Source organism: Pseudonaja textilis, chromosome 5 (assembly GCF_049901715.1).
Source record: "Pseudonaja textilis isolate UNSWEBS1 chromosome 5, rPseTex1.2, whole genome shotgun sequence".
NCBI classification, from domain to species: Eukaryota; Metazoa; Chordata; class Lepidosauria; order Squamata; family Elapidae; genus Pseudonaja; species Pseudonaja textilis.
This window is the reverse complement of record NC_141994.1, coordinates 21,895,903-21,915,020: the sequence shown is the minus strand read 5'-3', so window position 1 is coordinate 21,915,020 and position 19,118 is coordinate 21,895,903. Positions and strand designations below refer to the sequence as shown.

At 39.1% G+C, this 19,118-nt stretch overlaps 1 protein-coding gene across 4 annotated transcripts in view; it reads left to right on the top strand.

Moving 5' to 3' along the window:
* The window catches only part of CCDC146 (coiled-coil domain containing 146), an 87,935-nt gene that overhangs the window by 677 nt on the left and 68,140 nt on the right, over positions 1 to 19,118 (top strand). For 3 of the 4 annotated variants that reach the window (XM_087934262.1, XM_087934263.1, XM_087934261.1), the window contains exon 2: positions 9,661 to 9,883. The exons of the other annotated variant lie outside the window; for it this stretch is intronic. In XM_087934262.1, the coding sequence (XP_087790388.1) occupies positions 9,677 to 9,883 (207 nt within the window). In that variant the 5' untranslated portion in view covers positions 9,661 to 9,676. The remainder of the gene's footprint in view (positions 1 to 9,660; positions 9,884 to 19,118) is intronic. 4 annotated transcript variants of the gene reach the window in all.

Sequence of the window (19,118 nt, the reverse complement as noted above, 5' to 3'; positions counted from 1 at the left end):
CTTGTAAAGAAAAGTTGTAAAACGGGACCAAACTCTCCTGACACATTTCTCATTTAGCAACAGAAATTCTGGGCTCAGTTGTGGTCATTAAGTCAAGGACTACCTGAATAGGTGGATGTTATGTCAAACAGGTATAGAAGCATGAGGTGTGAACCAGGCCAAGGAATGAATATATCAACAAATGTATCATTTGTTGTGTCAGTTGTTTGTGCAGCTCCTATAATTTTTGCAACATTGTTTAGTGTTTCTTCTGATCAAAGGAAAGTTAATGATGGGTATTCAAGCTGTCTGTCTAACAGCAATAGCACTTAGACTTATATACTATTTTATAATGCTTTATAGCCATCTCTAAGCAGTTTACAGAGTCAGTATATTGCCCCCAACAATTTGGGTCCTCATTTTACCCACTTCAGAAGGATGGAACCGACTGAGTCAACCTTGAGCATGGTGGAAATCTTGAATTGTATTGACTCTTCTTTACCACCAATTTGCTTTGACCGTTAGTAGTTCAGATTCTTATAGAGAGCATAACCCTGCAGTGAACTTTTATATTCATTTGAACTGTCTGGTCTTCTGATTTTCCTGAACGTGATAAGGACTTCATAAAGGATCTGGCTTCAAAGGTTGTTGGGAATGTGTATCCTTTAGAAACACCTTGAACTAAGGCGATATTGTCCTGAGACTTGTACATCAACTGTGTAAGGCATGCGGGCAACTGTGTCCTTGAGAAAGATATGGCTATTTTAAGATTTTTCCAATAGTGGCTACCTATTCACCCAGGGATGAACTTATCCATTTGAACCCAGGTCTGCACAGCCCTAATTGCTTTCTGCAGTAATATATCAGTTCAAATGCATCTCTTAGCTAGTGTCTCTGTACAACGCAAACTTGTCTATTTACTTTTTAATTTTGCAAGGGCTTGTTTTCAAATATATATTACATCTTTTCTGTATTTGTAGAGCCCATTTCCTGGTAACTAGTGCTGTAATTTACTTTTATACCGTCAGATGTCAGCAGATACCCACCCAATACATTGCAGTAACATTTTGATTGGTTAATTTTGTGATAGGGATGGGAAATTCATTTGTTTGGCTTTTGGTATAATGATCACTTCCTGAACCAATACAATTATCTTTTTTTAAAAAAATTCAGTAAGCAATTTTAGCTACAACAGTGCAGATATTACAGGAAACTAAATGTATATTTTTTTAAAAAGTGTGAATCTTCTGTTAAAAAAAGATGAGACTCTAGAAAGAACATAGAGAAAAGCAACAAAGTTGATTAGGGGATTGGAGACTAAAACATATAAAGAACCTTTGCTGGAATTGGGTATGTCTAGTTTGATGAAAAGAAGGACTAGGGGAGACTTGAGAGCAGTGTTCTGATATCTCAGGGGCTGCTACAAAGAAAAGGGAGTCAAGCTATTTTTCAAAGCACCTGAAGGCAGGACAAGAAGCAGTGGAGGGAAACTAATCAAGGAAAGAAGCAACCTAGAACTAAGGAGAAATTTCCTGACAGTGAGAACAGTGAATCAGTGGAACAACTTGCCACTAGAAGTTGTGAATTCTCCAACACTGGAAGTTTTAAAGAAGAGATTGGACTACCATTGGTCTGAAGTGGTGTACGGTTTCCTGCCTGAGCGGGAGATTGGACTAGAAGACCTCCAAGGTCCCTTCTAATTCTGTTATTCTGGATCCTTGCTTTCTTTGGTGGATTTTACAGGAGCTAGTGCCAGTGGCCTTCTTGAATCTATGGAATGGTGAGATAGGCTGGATTATAGATTCCCTACAATAGTGACCTCTATGAAGCCTGATCTTTCTAGTTTTCAGAATTGCTTTGGGAGATACAACTGATTGATTGCAGATAGAAGGCAAGCGATATGACAGCTCTCGCCATGAGATCATTGGTAGTTGCCTGAGAGTAGCATAATCATAATTAAAAATAATAATAATCCATGAGCCAGTGAAGGTTACTAACAGGGACTGCTTTGAAGCTCTGATACATCTTCAAGGAACCATCCATATAACTTTTTAAAATGTTCTTCTCCCAGGACGCAAAGAAAAAAAAAATCTGCTGTGAATTCAATGTGGCATCAAGAAGGGCATCGGCTAGGAAACTCTCAGCCCTATCCAGTGATCTCAACTTTACCATGAATTAAGAGATTACAGCGGGGGTGGGATTCAAAAATCCCACCAACCGGGCAATGAACTGATTGCTGGGTGGGCGTGGCCTACCGGAACTTCAGGAGGGCCTTTTTTTTGCCCTCGCAAGGGTCTGGAGGCCTTCCCCGGGCCTCTGGGAGGGAGAAAATGGCTTCCCCTGAGCTCTGGAGGCCCTCCAGAAGCTGGAAACAGGCCCATTTCTGGACTTCCGGAAGGTCCCTTTTTCCTGCTCCCAGAGCCTCCGCGCAGCCCCTGCATTTACCTGCATCGAAAACGTGGAGACTCCTGGGAGGGGAGGGGAGGGGTGGGTGGGGCCAGCCGATTGGTTGTAATACTGGTTCGGCGAACCAGATGAAAACTTAACATCCGGTTTGCCCGAACCGATCTGAACCAGTAGAATCCCACCCCCTGGATTACAGGATCATGAAAAAGGAGTTATACTGGCCAATGGAAGCCTGCTATGACAAATTCTTTGTCCAGGTTTCACCTCATACAATATCTTGTTCCAGGCCACCATTTTGCCCAGTTAAGTAGGGGTTGCCGCCACCACTATTTGAGGCCTAAAGATGTGAAGAAGGTGCCCGACAAGCTGTTCTCTTTATTTGTGTTCATCTTGGTTTGTTCAGTCTCAAATCGCAGCTGTCAGCTTTCCATCTGACAAACCCAACATCTTTAACCACTGAACCATCATGCCTCCTGTTTTACAGTTAGCATTCTATTATTATTTTAACTTGTTTTGTTACTGTTAGCCAGCCAGGATTGTTAGATGAGTAGCCCATATGCATTTGCTTAAAAAAAAAAATCTTTATAGTTGCTCGCCCCCCCCCCCCAAAAGGAATTAATCTTCATTATTCTTCCTGCTTTGCATAATGATTGCAATCCTGTACAGGCTTGTGTGTTTGTGTGGTCCACTTCCAGTGTAATTCCTGAAAAAGTATAAATCTTAAAATACACATTTTTTTGAACTTTTGTTCTACAGCTGCAGTTTTCTGGGTAAACATATTCATTTGCTGACTAGTTTTTCACTGAAAAAAATAGTAATAGCCAGATGGGTCCTGCATATGAGTAGGACAGAAATAGCATATTTATTGGAAAACCTTGGAACATTACAGTGAATGTAGATGGCCATCAACACGGAATGACTCTAGCCATCTGCCCATTCTTCACAAACTTGGAATTTTTTTATTTTTCCCTCAAGCGGATAGCTGCAGTTCTTACACAATTCTTTGGAAGTGTGTTTTCAGAATAGAAACATTAACTTAGGAACTATAAAAATCTGCATTCCTGAACTGCAATGTTTAGGCTCCAGCTTCTCTTTCCGTGTCAGGCTAACCTGGAGGAGAACTTCAAATTCATCTTTAAATTCCGGGACGGAAGCACGAGAGAGCAGTTTTAATTGTTCAGTACTTGGAAATTAATCTTCTTTTCCAAACAGTCAAAGAGTGATGGAACGTCAAACGTTTATTGAAATCCGAAGCTTTTTAATAAAGATTAGATATCATTTATTGTCACATTTTTACAGCACTTTCCCAAAATAAAGCCAGGTCAGCTTGCTCACATACAGTGCGGAGAACAATAAAAAGGTACCGTATAATGCTTGTAGCTTAATAGTTTGGAAAAAATGTTCCGCCCTCTTGCTTTTTACTGAGTTTCTAAACATAAATTTTGAAAAATATGCATGTTTAACAGTTCACACTACCTTCTTTTATATGTATGCATAGGTACTGTATATGTATATGTATCTTTTCAATTCAGAATAGAGCTGAAAGGGACCTTGGAGGTCATCTAGTCCAACCCCCTGCTCAAGCAGGAGACCCTACACCTTTTTTAGACAAGTGGCTATCCAGTCTCTTAAAAATTTCCAATTAAAAATTTCCAGTAAATTTCCAATTTCCCCATACTTCTGAATTTCCTCTGGTTGATTGTCCTCACCGTTAGGAAGTTTCTCCGTAGTTCTAGTTTGCTTCTCTCCTTGATTAGTTTCCATCCATTGTTTCTTGTCTGGCCTTCAGGTGCTTTGGAAAATAAGTTGACCCCCTCTTCTTTGTGGCAGGCCTTCAAATACTGGAATACTACTCTCATGTCACCCCTGGTTCTTCTTTTCTCTGTATCTATTCTCTGTGATAATTTATTTGGTCATTATGTTTGAATCTGAATTGTTTTTATTATGCAATGCCATCAAATCAAGGATATGCTACCATTACAAAAGAAAAGTACTTATGTTGTTTTCTATGATCAGCAAATGTATTGTTTTAGTGTGCCATAAGTAAAATCCAGAAAGGATTTTAGTGCATTTATGAGGGTGTGAGGATCAACTATCCCTTTACTTCAATATGGAGCAACTTAGATTTTAACCATGTTTTATGTAAAAAATAAATAAAAAAGATGCACAATTCCATTTCTAAGTCCTTCCAATTTACTTTTGAAGTGAGTCTAGAAAAACTACCACAGAGTTTTTAAGCCATAATTTTTTTAAAATTTCTCATTGAACATGTGCAGTATTACTACAGGTAGTCCTTGAGTTACAACCATTTGTTTTCCCAAAAGTGCTTTTTCAAGAGGCAACTGGACTTTCTTGTTTTTTTCTTTTGAAGACATTTTGCTTTTCATCCCAGAAGCTTCTTCAGCTCTGACTGGATGGTGGGCAAATGGAAGGATTTATACTCCTTGCAGACAGCTGGTCATTTGCATCCTTTTAGAGAGTCGTTGAGGACGCTTGGAAGTGACCCTGAGGACAGAGATAAACCACTAAGTGACCTCAATGACCCTCTAAAAGGATGCAAATGACCAGCTGTCTGCAAGGAATATAAATCGTACCATTTCCCTCTATCCAGTCAGAGCTGAAGAAGCTTCTGGGATGAGAAGTGAAACATCTTCAAAGAAAAACAAAGGAAGTCCAGTTGCCTCTAGAAAATGGAATAACAATGACCTCCATAGACAACTATTCATTTAGGAACTATTCAGAGTTACAACAATGTTGAAAAAAAATATGACTCACTTATCTTTGCGCATCCCCATGGTTAAGTGATCAATCTTCAGCTGCTTGGCAACGGGTTCATATTTATGACAGTTGCCCTATCCTGGGGGGGCCCACATGATCGTGATTTGTAACCTTCCCAGCCAGCTTCCATCAAGCAAAGTCAATAGGGGGGAGCCAGATTCATTTAACGACCACCGCACGATTCACTTAACAACCGCAGTGATCGGCTTAACCATTGCGGGAAACCAAAAGACTGTGAAATGGGGCACAACCAGTGGTGGGATTCAAATTTTTTTACTACTGGTTCGGTGGGCGTGGCTTGGCTTGGTGGGTGTGGTGTGGCTTGGTGGCCGTGGCAGGGGAAGGATACCGTAAAAATCCCCATTCCCTCCCCACCCCGCTAACCTGCTTTCCAGCTCTGTTCTCCTGTGCAGGGCAACCAAAAGAGACCCAGCCGTTCAGCTGGGACTCAATGGGAGGCAGAGAAGAGATGGGGGTGGGGCCAGTCAGAGGTGGGATTTGCTGGTTCTCCAAACAACTCACAATTTCCACTAATACCAGTTCTCCAGAACTGGTCAGAACCTGCTGGAGATCACCTCTGGGCACAATGGACTTAACCATGGTCTTGCTAAGCAACGGAAAATTTGGGCTCAATTGTTTTCGTAGGTCGAGGACTTCTTCGAGGCCCTAGTCAGTTGGGATCCTATTATGTGAAGAATAGGTCTCCTTGTTGTGAGATTAGCACCAGAAACTTAACTTTGAACTTTCCTGTTTTATCAAATATGCAGTTAGAGGTTTTCCCGTTATTTCTCCTGGCGTGTAACTGAACCCAGATTCCACTGGGATTGCTTGGTCCACATGGCTGGCTGTCCAATTTTAAAACTGCTTGCTTTGATTTTATCAGTACTTTTATTGCTCTCGTAGAATTAGTAGGGAATTATCCTTTGTGCTTTTCTCTGTTTTTTGGCTCTGCTGCCTTGGGAAGAGGTTACCCTTTAAGATAGCTCAGACATTTTAAAAGTAAATATGGCTTGAGATTTTGTCTGCCTTAGGAAAACAGCTGGATGTTCATATATCCATACAATCGTTTTATAGAGGGCTGTAAATTGTATTGAACCTCATCGTGCCAAATACAATCAGAGTTACATTTTAGAGTTATTTTTCCTCCTGGCCACCAGGATATTTATTTACTGGGTTTTTACAGCATTGGATTCCACAATGTTCACTTCGGTTCCATTCTTATAAATGTCACCGTCATTCATATACAATCCTTGTGTGGTTTGTGCTCCTGGGTATGGGCTCTCCTTTGGCTTGACATCCAGCAATAACAGTAACTCCAGAATCCCTTCCAATCCAGAATCACTGGAGAGGGAAGAATGCCAAATGGTTTATGTACAAATAGTAACTTGGTCTTGCAGGGATTGAACTCTCAGACAACAGACTCAGGGCTCACAGGATCTTAGTACCGTTTTAATATATTAATATCGGATCTTAGAACTGCTTTATTTATTCTTTTGTAAAAAGTTTATTTTTTATATTTCAAAAACATCCCTTTTAGTGAACGGCATGGTGCCATGTTTTCACATTTCCATACAGACATGACCTTGATTGCATACTCATCTTTCACATTTGGTTTCATATCATATCATTACATTTCATATTTTATACATTTTCTCAGATATTCTTATATTCTTCAAATTTATTTTATATATGTTCTGTTCCTTTCTTAACATATTTCTTTTTATTTTAAATAGTTCTCATATCTTCATATTCGTTGTACTTTATATTTTAAACTGTCACATTTGCAATTTCATCACCTATTCTTATTTCATTATTCCAAAAGTTCCATCTTAATTCTAATAATTCAAAAAGTTTCCCCTTTAATTACTCATGTGAGTGTACTGCCCCTTTATCTTATACATCATTTAGTTAACTCCTCTTTAATTCATAATAATTTATCGCAATATAATCACTTTTTAATTATCACCTTAAGAGTTCATAAAAATCATCTTCTAATAACTACTTAACACATATACATTTTAGGCCAGATTCCGCATGGTATTTTCCCCTTCAATTGCATTAAATCATTTATAATTTCAAATAAATTAATCTATTCAAGGTAAGGAAAGAATGCCAAATGCTTTATGTACAAATAGTAACTAACAGGGATTGAACTCTCAGACTATTATCTTCCTATCCAGATCAGACTCAGGGCTCACAGGATCTTAGTACCACTTTATATATTAATACAGGATCTTAGTACTGCTTTATAAAGCCTTAGTAAGACCAGGCTTGGAATACAGCATCCAGTTTTGGTCACCATATTACAAAAAAGATGTTTGAGAATGCAAAGAATGGCAATTAAGATGATTAAAGGCCTGGAGACAAAAACATATGAAGAATGGTTACAGGATTTGGGTTTGGCTAGTCTAGAGAAACTGAGGAGTAGGCGGGGACATGATAACGTTCCAGTATTTGAGGGTCTGCCACAAAGGAGAAGGAAGGGGTGTCAAACTGTTTTCCAAAGTACCAGAAGGCAAGATAAGAAAGAATGGATGGAAACGAATCAAGGAGAGAAGCAACCTGGAATTGAGGAGAAACTTCCAAACAGTGAGGACAATTAACCAGTGGAACAGATGTTGCCTTCAGAAGTTGTGGATTGCTTCATCACTGGAGGTTTTTAGAAAGAGACTGGACAGCCACTTGTCCGAAATCGTATAGGGTTTCCTTCTTGAGCAAGGGTTGGACTAGAAGCCCTCCAAGGTCCCTTCCAGCTCTAATCTGATAGATTGATGTTCAAGACATCACCACTTCAACTCAGTTTGGAGAAATATACTTGGATATAACCAACATATGTATCTCCAAATATCTGCACAATATTAATATTAATAGAACAGGCCTGGGGGAGACACAATAGCAATATTCCAATATTTGAGGGGCTGTCACAAAGAAGAGGGGATCAACCTATTCTCCAAAGCATCTAAGGGCAGGATAAGAACTAACATATGGAAGCTTATCAAAGAGAAATCCAGCCAAGAACTAAGGGGAAATTTTCTTGACAGCAAGATCAATTAACCAGTGGAATGACTTTCCTTCAGAAGTTGTGAGTGCTGGAGGTTTTTAAGAAGAGGCTGGACAATCATTTATCCGGAATAGTATAGGGTCTCCTGCATGAACAGAGGGTTGGACTAGATGACCTCCAAGGTCTTTCCAATTCTGTTATTCTGTATATACTTCTGGGTATGCCATTTCCCTTCTTTAGCTGTGGCAGTGCATGTAGAGATCAGTTCTGGCTTTTCTAGAGTTAATTGGAAGCCATTAAAAATTGCAGTAAGAACAAACATTGCCTGGGCATTGTTGCGAAACATAAAAGCAAATGAATATGTGGCCATCTTCAGTGATCGTCTTCTTAAATGGCCTATGAGTTTACTTCTCACTTACTTGGCTATGAAGAAGGCAAGCAGAGGGCCTCTACTAGACAGGTGAGCTCAGACCTCTTGCAGTTATCCAGGTTTGTTTCAGCCCACTATTGCCTGCACCATTTATGGTATGAAAATCACAAGTTGGCCATCAAAGTTGAGTAGGCAACCTAAAATTGACACTCCCTTGAGAAATACTCTACATAGCATTTGTAATGTGGGAAGAATGAATATATTGGCAGAAGACTTTTCCAAAGGCATTAAAACTGCCAATAATTCAGCCGACATACTGTCATATTACTTAGTAACTATCCGTCCTGTATTTCAACTATTTTTTTCCCGTTTGTCAATAACTTTTATGCAACTCCCAGTATTACATAATGCTTTGAATTCTGTAGGAGGCATGCTTTTCCCCCCCATTTGCTTAGATTTTTGCTTTTTGTTTTGTTTTTAATTCCTAAGAAATTGCAGCTGCTATAAGTCTAGCTGGAAGAGCAAAACGCCCCTGATGATAATCTAAACAGTATTAAAAGCCAATTTATAGTTGTTGTTTTTAAAGATTTCATTGACCCGTAATCATGGCGCTTCTCACAAAAGGAAAAATAACAACGGGAGTGTGTCTTTAATATGAGATGCTAGGCAAATAAATTAATTTAAGGGGTAGCAAGTCAATTTAAATACCCTGTTTCCCCGAAAATAAGACCCTGTCTTAAAAAAAAATTTGCCACCAAAAAAAGGCACCAGGTCTTATTTTCGGGAGATGTCATCCATCCACTGACTAATCTCACTTGTGTGCGTTGCCCTGGGCCTCCTTTTCGCTGTCAGAGGCCTTCAGGATTTTCTTCTTCTCTGGCCGGCAAGGCTTTCTTGAAGGCCTCTGCAGTCAATAACAGAGCTCTGGATCGATCCTGAGCTTTGTTATCAGCTCCAGAGGCCTTCAGGAAAGCCTTGCCAGCCTTGCCAGCTGCAGAAGAAATGGGTAATTAATCAATAACCCCCTTTTTGTCGTTGAAATATCTTTCCAACAAGGTGTCAGTTTTTAATTCATTTTTGGACCAAGGGCTGACAGTTACATTTTGGGATGGTGGATATTTTACAGAATTCCGGGAAGGAAGATGAATGCCTCTGAGGAGGAAAACCTTTCGACTTCCAGTGAGTCGGAAGGCGAGTATGATGCCGATGCTGAAGAAGCGGAAGGGGAATCTGGATCGGAACCAGAGAATCCAGAAGACCCTGTTTATGCCATGGCACCAACGGTCAACATTCAAGACGAAAGTGCCGTTGACGTCGAGTCCTGCCCTGCATTTGTGTGTCTCAATGAGGTAGGGTTTGCAAGAGTGGCAGATATCTGGAGCTCGGGTGTAGTATGAGGGTGAAGGTTCGTTCTCCAAGATTGTGGATTGGTATCTGAATGTTTCATCACCAGGCCGGGTAACAACTGCAGCAGAGTTTATGGCAGTAGTGGCTAATCTTTTGGGGCTCCTGTGCCAGAAATTGCACACCCAGAAGGCAATGGGTGCACCCCCCACTCCCTGCGCATGGACGCCTTCCACCAGTTCTTGACTTACGACCATAATTGAGCTCGGAATTATGGTTGTAAGCTGTGCCCAGGGGTGGGATTCATTTTTTTTAACAACCAGTTCTGTGGGTGTGGCTTAGTTTGGTGGGCGTGGCTTGGTGGTCATGTGACTGGCTGGGCATGGCCAACTCAACATCACTTACATCGAGGCACGCATCTCTTCGCCTGGCCTCTCGTGACTGTGGGGATGCTGCAATAGTCATACGTGTAAAAAATGGTCATAAGTCACTTTTTCCAGTGCCATTGTAACTTTGAATGGTTACTCCACACAAGCAAAGTACCAGCAAAGGAGGAAAAAAACCTCCAGAGAAGTTCCTGAGACAGGAAGCCTAGTCCTGCCAAGAATGTAATAAGGATTAACGGAGAGGCAGTTTCTGTAAGCAACCCCAGAATGTTTCCTTCCTGCCTTCCTGACAGGATTAGACCAGTAATCTCTTCTAACAACCGGTTCTCCAAACTACTTAGAACTACTTAGAACCGGTTCTAGTGAATAGGTGTAAACCTGTAGAATCCCATCCCTGGCTGTGCCAGGTATTAAGTGAAAACTATGCACCATAAGAAACAGATCTGATATTATCTCAAAAGCCAACAAATACCTTCCAGTTGCCAACAGGCAAGATGAAGTTTTATATAACTTCAACTTCCTGAATGTCAAAAATTTACAGATAACAGATAATCAGAGTTGAAAGGGAGCTTTTAGGTTATCTAGTCCAACCCCCCGCCCAAGCGGGAGACCCTACACCATTTCTGACAAATGGCAGTCCAATCCTTCTTGAAAGTCTCAAGTGATGGCGCTCCCACAACTTCCGAGGGCAACTTCTATTCCATTGGTTGATTGTTCTCACTGTCAGAAAGTTTCTCCTTATTTCCAGGTTGAGTCTCTCCTTGTTCAGTTTCCATCAGTTATTCCTTGTCTGTCCTACAGGCGCTTTAGAAAATAGCTTGACCCCTTCCTCTCTTTGTACATAAATTGTAGGTAAGATGGTAATTAAGATTGAAGGATTACTGAGGCCCAGAACTCAATTGTCTAGCCAAGAACAGCAAATCCAGGGATGCTATCTCAGCTCTCTCTCAACAACATCTATCTATATAAAAGCGAAATACCCCTCACCCATCATCACAAAATCTCTAGAACCATAAAGCCTACAAACTTGAAATTTGGCACGTATGTTCCTCTTGCCTTCTAGGTGCTCGCTAAGAAAGGATTTTTTGAAATGACCATCAGAGCATTAGTATTTCCTATATTATTATTATTATTAACATGCTCTGATGCTCAGGAGTTCTACTCCCCCTCCCACCTGAAAAGAAATCTGTTCCAACTGCTAAGCCTCTCCCAGGCTCCTTGCTGTCTCCTTCTTGCTCACACAGCAAATACTGTTTCAGTTTCCAAACAGTCCTCAACTCTCACACTCCCCACTGGAAAATAAATCTGTTCCAACTGCAGTTGAGCTAAGCCACATTCAGGCTCCTTGCTTTCTCCTTCTTGCTCACACAACAAATACTGCTTCAATTTCCAAACAGCCCTCAACTCTCTTACACACTGACAGGACACTAGCCAGATGAATACCAATGGATGCTGGTAGACAGAGGCAGAATTTTTTCCCCTTATTTTTCTCTCAAAACACTTGCCAGATCAGTTTTGTAGCGAAGCACGGGTACCCTGCTAGTTAAAAATACTTGTAACTCCAGTGAAACTATTGTTAATAACCTTTTCATAACTTTCACTCTGAGGAAGCAGACTAATTTAAAAATAAACCTACGTCCAACAAACCTTGTTCTTCTCAGGAGATTTAAAGGAAATTAAAAATGAAACAATTCAAGTACCCATTGTGATTTATCACAGCTTCAGTCAAGAAGGAGATACAGGAAATTAACTTATCCAAGAACATGGAAATGGAAGTGAAACTGTTTAGAAAATAATATTGCCTTGTTATATTGACGCCATGCATTTGACCTGACTGGAACTTTCCTAAGTATTTTTATCTATTGATCTCCCTATCACACATTTTTCAAATATTTTCTTTTGGATTCTCCCTTATTAGGACCCAAAGATGCTTTTTCAAGAGGCTTTCAAACTTTCTGGTTTTTCTTTGAAGATGTTTCACTTCTTATCTGAGAAGCTTCTTCAGCTAAACGTCTTCAAAGAAAAACCAGAAAGTCCAATTGCCTCTTGAAATTGGGACAACCATGACCTGGATGATTGAGAATCTCCACAGACATTGCTAATAGACTCAAACATAAGATATTATGCAAGCACAAGCAAAAGAACAAAGTCAAACTGGTCAAAGTCAAACTTCGGCTTTAAGAGAGCTGATTTCAATAAACTTAGAGAGACCTTGGAAAGGATTCCATGGATGAGAATTCTAAAGGGGAAAACATCCCAAGAAGCTTGGGAAATTTTGAAAAGTGAGATTATAAAAGCCCAGTCTAGCACAATTCCCACGAAGAAGGAAAAAATAAGAGATCTCAAAAGAAAACAGCATGGCTGCATGAAGAACTCTCTGATAAACTGAAAGACAAAAAGGACAAATATAAAAAATATAGGGGGGATATAACTAAGGCAGAATATCAGCAAATAGCCTGAACCTCCAAAGATGAAGTCAGAAAAGCTAAGGCTCAAAGTGAACTAAGGCTTGCAACAAAAAATGCTTCTTTCAACATGTAAAAAAACGAGAAAAAAATTAAGGAAGTATTTCATCCACTAATGGGAGAAAATGGCAAGAAGGTGAGGAGCAAGAGAGAGAAATCAGAATTGCATCGTTTTTTGCATCTGTCTTTACACAAAAGGGAAAAAAACAGTCGAACCTATCAAAGTAGTATCTCTCAACACGTGTGTGTGTGTGTGTGTGTGTGTGTGTTTGTGTGTGTGTGTATCCATATCCATATCCATATATATAATAAATTTGATAAATTTGATATCTGTGTTGATCTGTCCAAGGAGAAGCTGGTGAGATGTTTGCAGTGGCAAAGTAGAAAAGGCTCAAACGAATAATAAAATATAATAATAAATATAATAATAAAAATGAATAAAATAGCATTGGCTTCTAGTAAGTTCTAATTCCTAATTGCCAGCGAGAGCCTTTTTCCTCACGGTAGAGAAGAAAACATTGGCACAATTGCCACTAATGTACTAAAAAGGGCAACTTTATTATATGTGTAGGCGTTAGAGAATTAGATTTCCATCAGACTATTTCGCTAGGCATGCAGTGTTTCGAAAGGCTCATAAAAACATTGGCCTTGAAAGGCAGTTCTCTTTTACGAGATGTAGAACATTCTGATAAAGAGAATTTCCAAATGTCCAAAGTCCTGTCTGGGTATTGAGGAACAAGACTTTTTTAGTTCTGCTTTTACCTTCAGAGCAGAAGCAGAGGTTATAGACTATTAAATAGCTACAGATAGTCCTCGACTTATAACAGCTCATTTAGTGACAGTTCAACTGCACTGGAAAAAATGACTTACAACCATTTTTCATACTTATAACCATTGCAGTGTCCCCACAGTCACGTGATCAAACTTCAGATGCTTGGCAACTGATTCGTATTTATGACGGTTTCAGTGTCCTCCAGTGACTGTTTCCCCTTTTGCGACCTTCTGACAAAGCAAAGTCAATAGGGAAGCCAGATTCACTTAATGACCGGATTACTAACTGAGCGACAGCAGTGATTCATTTAGCAACTGTGTCAGGAAAGATCATAAAAATGGGGCAAAACTGACTTGACAAATGTCTCACAGAAATGTTGGGCTCAATCGTGAGTCAGAATAAAATTAAACGAATTGAAATCCCTAGTCTGACAAGAGTTTACATCTCTAATCCAGTAAAAGTATAAGCATACTTCATCTGCTTCTTGTATTACTATGATATAAAAATGTGAAGTTGTTTTACATGTTTTAGCTTAAATAGGCATTAGAGATGTGCCTCCTATCCCAGGAATTTTTGCAAATGTTGCAAAACTCTTACTTTCCATATATTAGTTTTATTCAGAGTTTTGCAACAAAAAAAAAGGATCACTGATTTTGTTAGCTGGTTCTTATATATATAATCTGGTCTTTTCACATCCAATATGGTTGAACACAGCCATCTTTAAGTGTTTATTTTATTGATGAATTCTTACTTCATTTGCAGTTTGAATGGTAGACAAATAGAAGTCTCTTTTTGTTACTTCTATTGGTCTACCATTATTGTGCTGGATATAATTCAACATATAACATGCACTCAAGAATAAAGATTTAAATTCAATTTTTTAATTTCAAATAAAAGGAGAATCCTGTTGTGTTATCCGCTTATGTTGTGGTAGTAATTGTTGCTCGGTAAGATTTTCTATCAGTATTTTTCTCCAGAGTACATGATGCATTTTGAACTCAACTCCTGACTTTTCACAAGAAAATAATAGATTTATACGCATTCCCTTATACAGAGTGCTTTATTTTTGTGTCACAATGTGGCATTATTTAGGGAATTACTAGGAATTTTAAAAATGGTCCAAAGGGAACAATTTAGAAGCACTTAGTTCTTTTCACAGCAGTTTCCAAGATGACATCAGTCGGGCTAAACCTTTCCATGTAACTTTAACACATTGTAAATGGTCTTTTTCACAAATGAAAAATGACTTGGACGGAATACAATGATCCCATCTAGTGGTTTTTATTTATTATGATCAAAACAGGAGCCTATTTTTTTTTTCTAATGGTCATCCTGAAACATCCAACTAATCACAATTTCCAGTGAAACTAGCTACTATTGCACTGGCTTTTCAAAAAGGAACATTACTTCCGGTGAAAAAAGAGACAGAACATGTTCTCCCAATTACACAGAAATGGAAGTAATAATTTGATAATTGAGCTATAACAGCTGTTGCCTGATAAATGTTTGTGGTCTATATTTTGTCAACTCACGAAGCATCCCTGACCTGCTCTCAAGTTGCCATAGACAAGAGGGATGGGGAATCGAACTTGCATTTTACTCAAAACAAAGCACATTCCAGCTGGTAACGTCAAGGTCATCTCTACGGAGATCCACAGTGGGAGTGATTTCTACAACCCACGAAATTGCTTCGTTGGGGTATGTGACTGATGACGCATCTTGGGGGGAGGGGGAAACAGGATCAGAGCCAAAGTGCAAATTAAGTGAGGTCAGAGTTAGCTTCATTTGGTCCAGGCCGACATGAAGCGCCTAATAAATAACTGGATTACTTTTGAAGCTTGGCCTGAGGCTCATGATTTAATTAGGGCATCGATCGGAACCCTAACATACTTTTTTATGTCATTCATCAGAGCAAGACAAACTGAATCAGGTGAACGAAAGTTTCCCTGGGAAACCTAATATATATATATTTCATTTCCGTTGGGTATTCCTACCATACAATGCCCTCATAACACTGAAAAAGTATCATAGATTCGGTATAACAACCACTTCTTCATTCTTTTATAAAATGTAGAATTTCCCTAAAGTAATATTGGTGAGATCTTCATACTAAAATATTGTGTTATTGCAGTTATGCCAGTAAAGCTAAATTCCTACAAATTTGTGAAAATCAGATTTTGGGAGAAGAAAGGCATCAAGGATTGGTTAAAAACGTCTTTTTAATGTTTTGTCCTTCGTAGGTTTATTCATGGTTCAACTCTGTGTCCAGTGTTTTAGTCTTTTGACCCATATCTTTTTCTAGGATAACTAGTTTTCCCAATTTTCAAACAACCTCTTTTTCATAATATAGGTAGTCCTTGACTTTCCACCACAACTGAAGCTCTTCCTGGTTTTTTTTTAATGTGTGTTCCCTTGCATACACACACAGAAAACAAAACCAGCCACAGTTATAATCGCACCTGTGTCTTGGCTTTTATTATCAGACCATATGTATTCCTCTAAGTGACACATATGTTTCTCTCATTGATGTACCTACATGTTGATATTGACAGACCCCTTTTGTTCTTTCTATTTATTTTAAATATGTGTAATTCCAACCTTAAAACCAAGGATAAACTTTTACTCCATATATCATGGCTTTGATGCTGTCAGTGGTTGCCACTTGTATAAAGTAGAATAACATTTTCCAAAGGATGCAACTTGAGGGAGGACCACATGAATGTTTTTAGAAGTTAATTTTAATGTAACTTTGTGTGTGTGACACAGACACACTGGAATGTTGACGAAGGTAACTTTGCAAGAAGTTGTTTTTTCCTAACAGCTCTACAACGGTCAACAGCGGAGTCATTAATGCAAAATATGTAGCCACCTTCCGTTTGTCCACGGTTTTTTTTTTTTTAATGTGTCTAAGTAGAATTGCATGACAAAAACAAATCTATCTTAGGAGGGGCTGATAACAACAAAAACACTCAGACTGCAAAGTAAAAAAATATGGTTCGCTATATTAAGTTGCTTACTATGGTAGAGATAATTGCAGATTTTTTCTGTAATATATTCTTTCCATACAATGTTGAATGGACACCTGGAAGAAAAAACATGCTTGTAAAAGACATGGAATAGCATGTGATCAAAATTCCACAGCAGATACTTCCAGGTCTGTAGGACTACCTTTGTCATAAATTTCATCTAGCAAGATTTTGAAGAAAGCTATAATATATAGACATGTATGTATATGTGTGTGTATGTATCTATCTATCTATCTATCTATCTATCTATCTATCTATCTATCTATCTATCTATCTATCTATATCTGTATCTATAAACACACACAGATGCATACACCCCCCCACACATCTATCTATCTATCTATCTATCTATCTATCTATCTATCTATCTATCTATCTATCTATCTATCTATCTATCTATCTACATACTGTTGTGGTTTGCCGGCAGCAGGTGCAGACGGCTGAGGTCTTGGAGAGCGAGGACTTGGAGGAGCGGCCTGTGTGTGATGCAGGGATGGGGCCAGGGAGTGGAGTTCTGCCTTCGGAGATTGTGGAGGCTGGCAGCAGTGATGAAGAGGTCCCTGGGTAGCCTGTGCCCAGTGCACATGCGTGCAGGGCTTCTCGAAGGAAAGAGCAGCTTCAGCAGCAAAGGCGACTCAGGAGTAGGGCTGCAAAGTAATGGCCCCTCCCTTAAGAGATAAGAGCCAGCTGAGAAACTGGAGTTCTTTGCAGGAAGCAAAGAAGTTTTTGCACTCATGCCTTGTGGAGGTTTGGGCTCTCTTAGTTTGTGTTTGGAGACTCTTTGTGTTTGAAATACTTCTTGGCAACTTTATCTAGTGTTCTTGGCAGCCTTTCACAACCTTGTTCTTATCAGAGACAATTAGTTTGAAACAGCCTTTTAACTGTGAAAGAACGGAATTCGTAAAGAATCATTAAAAGGTTTTGCTGTTACCTGTTTCATGTTTGCTTCCTTGGAACAAGGTTTGGGTCAGAATACACACACACACACACACACACACACACACACACACACACATATATATATATATATATATATATATATATATATATATATATATATAGTACACACACACACACACACACATATGCAAAACACACACAAACACACGCACTCGTAATCCTTAACTTACAACAGTTCATTTAGTAACCATTCAAAGTTACAATGGCACTGAAAAAAGTGACATTACCATTTTTCACACTTTGCAACATCCCCAATGATCAAAATTCAGACATTTGGCAACTGTCTCATATTTATGACGGTTGTAGCAGCGGCCAAGTCCCAGAGTCACGTGATCAATTTTTGCAACCTTCTGACAAGCAGAGTCAATGGGGAAGCCAGACTTCCTTAACAGCCATGTTACTAACTTAACCACTGCAGTGATTCATTTAACAACGGAGGCAAGAAAAGTTGTACAATGGGGCAAAATTCACTTGACAACCGTCTCGCTTAAGCAACAGAAATGTTGGCATCCATTCTGGTTGTAAGTAAAGGATTACCTGTATAAATGCACTGATGTCCATAGAACTGAAATATTATTTATTTTATTGATTTGCGTTTAGGGTCAAAGACCGGCAAAAATATAGCATAAAACCAAGTATAACGTTAAGAAATCCAGTCATGATATAGAAGTAAAATGGCATCAGTTGCCTTAATCATTGACCAAAAATTGAATGGGAGAATATACGGTATTCCTGCTACTTTGCTTATAAGTATAGCAAAGTATTTTAAATTTTATAGTTTTTGGAATGCACTTGGCTTATAAAGAATTCCTGAGAATTCTTTAAGAATTCTTCCTAAACTTTATATTTTTCTGTTGCACGAAGCATTATATATTTCACAATACTGTGTAAGCTTGAGTCTAGGGTTTCTCTTTTATTGTGGTCTTTTGTACAGGTAATTCTCATCTTACGACAACAACTGAGTCGAAAATTTATGTTACTAAGCGAGACGTTAAGTGAATTTGTCCCCATTTTAAGACTTCCCTTGTCACAGTTATGTGAATCCCTGCAGCTGTTAAGTTAGTCCCATGGTTGTTAAGTGAATCTGGCTTCCCCATTGACTTGGATTGCAAAAGGAGGATCACATGACCCGGGGGACACTACAACCGTCATACATATGAATCAGTGGCCAAGGACCTGAATTTTAATCATATGACCATGGGGATGCTGAATATTGTTGTAACTTATGTAGAAAGTTAGCACCCACCCAGGGGTGGGATTCAAATTTCTTAACATCTGGTTCTGTGGGCGTGGCCTAGTTTGTGGGTGTGGCTTGGTGGGCATGTGTCTGAGTAGGTGTGGCTTGATGACTGGGTGTGGCTTGGTGGTCATGTGACTGGCTAGGTGTGGCTTGTATGTAAATCTTGTAAATATTTCTGTAAATATTGAATTTTTTATTAAAAAAAGAGCAACTTTTACCCAAAATCAGGCAAAGCAGGCAAGCAGATTGAGTCAGTCACAGAATCACAGATTCACTGAGAGATCTATCTTTCTGCAATCTGCTACCTAAGTCTGCACTGAAAAATAGAAGCTTCCGTCCTAAGGAAGTTTCAGCTCTGCTTTTAGATTAGCTAGAAAGCAAGAAATCCAAC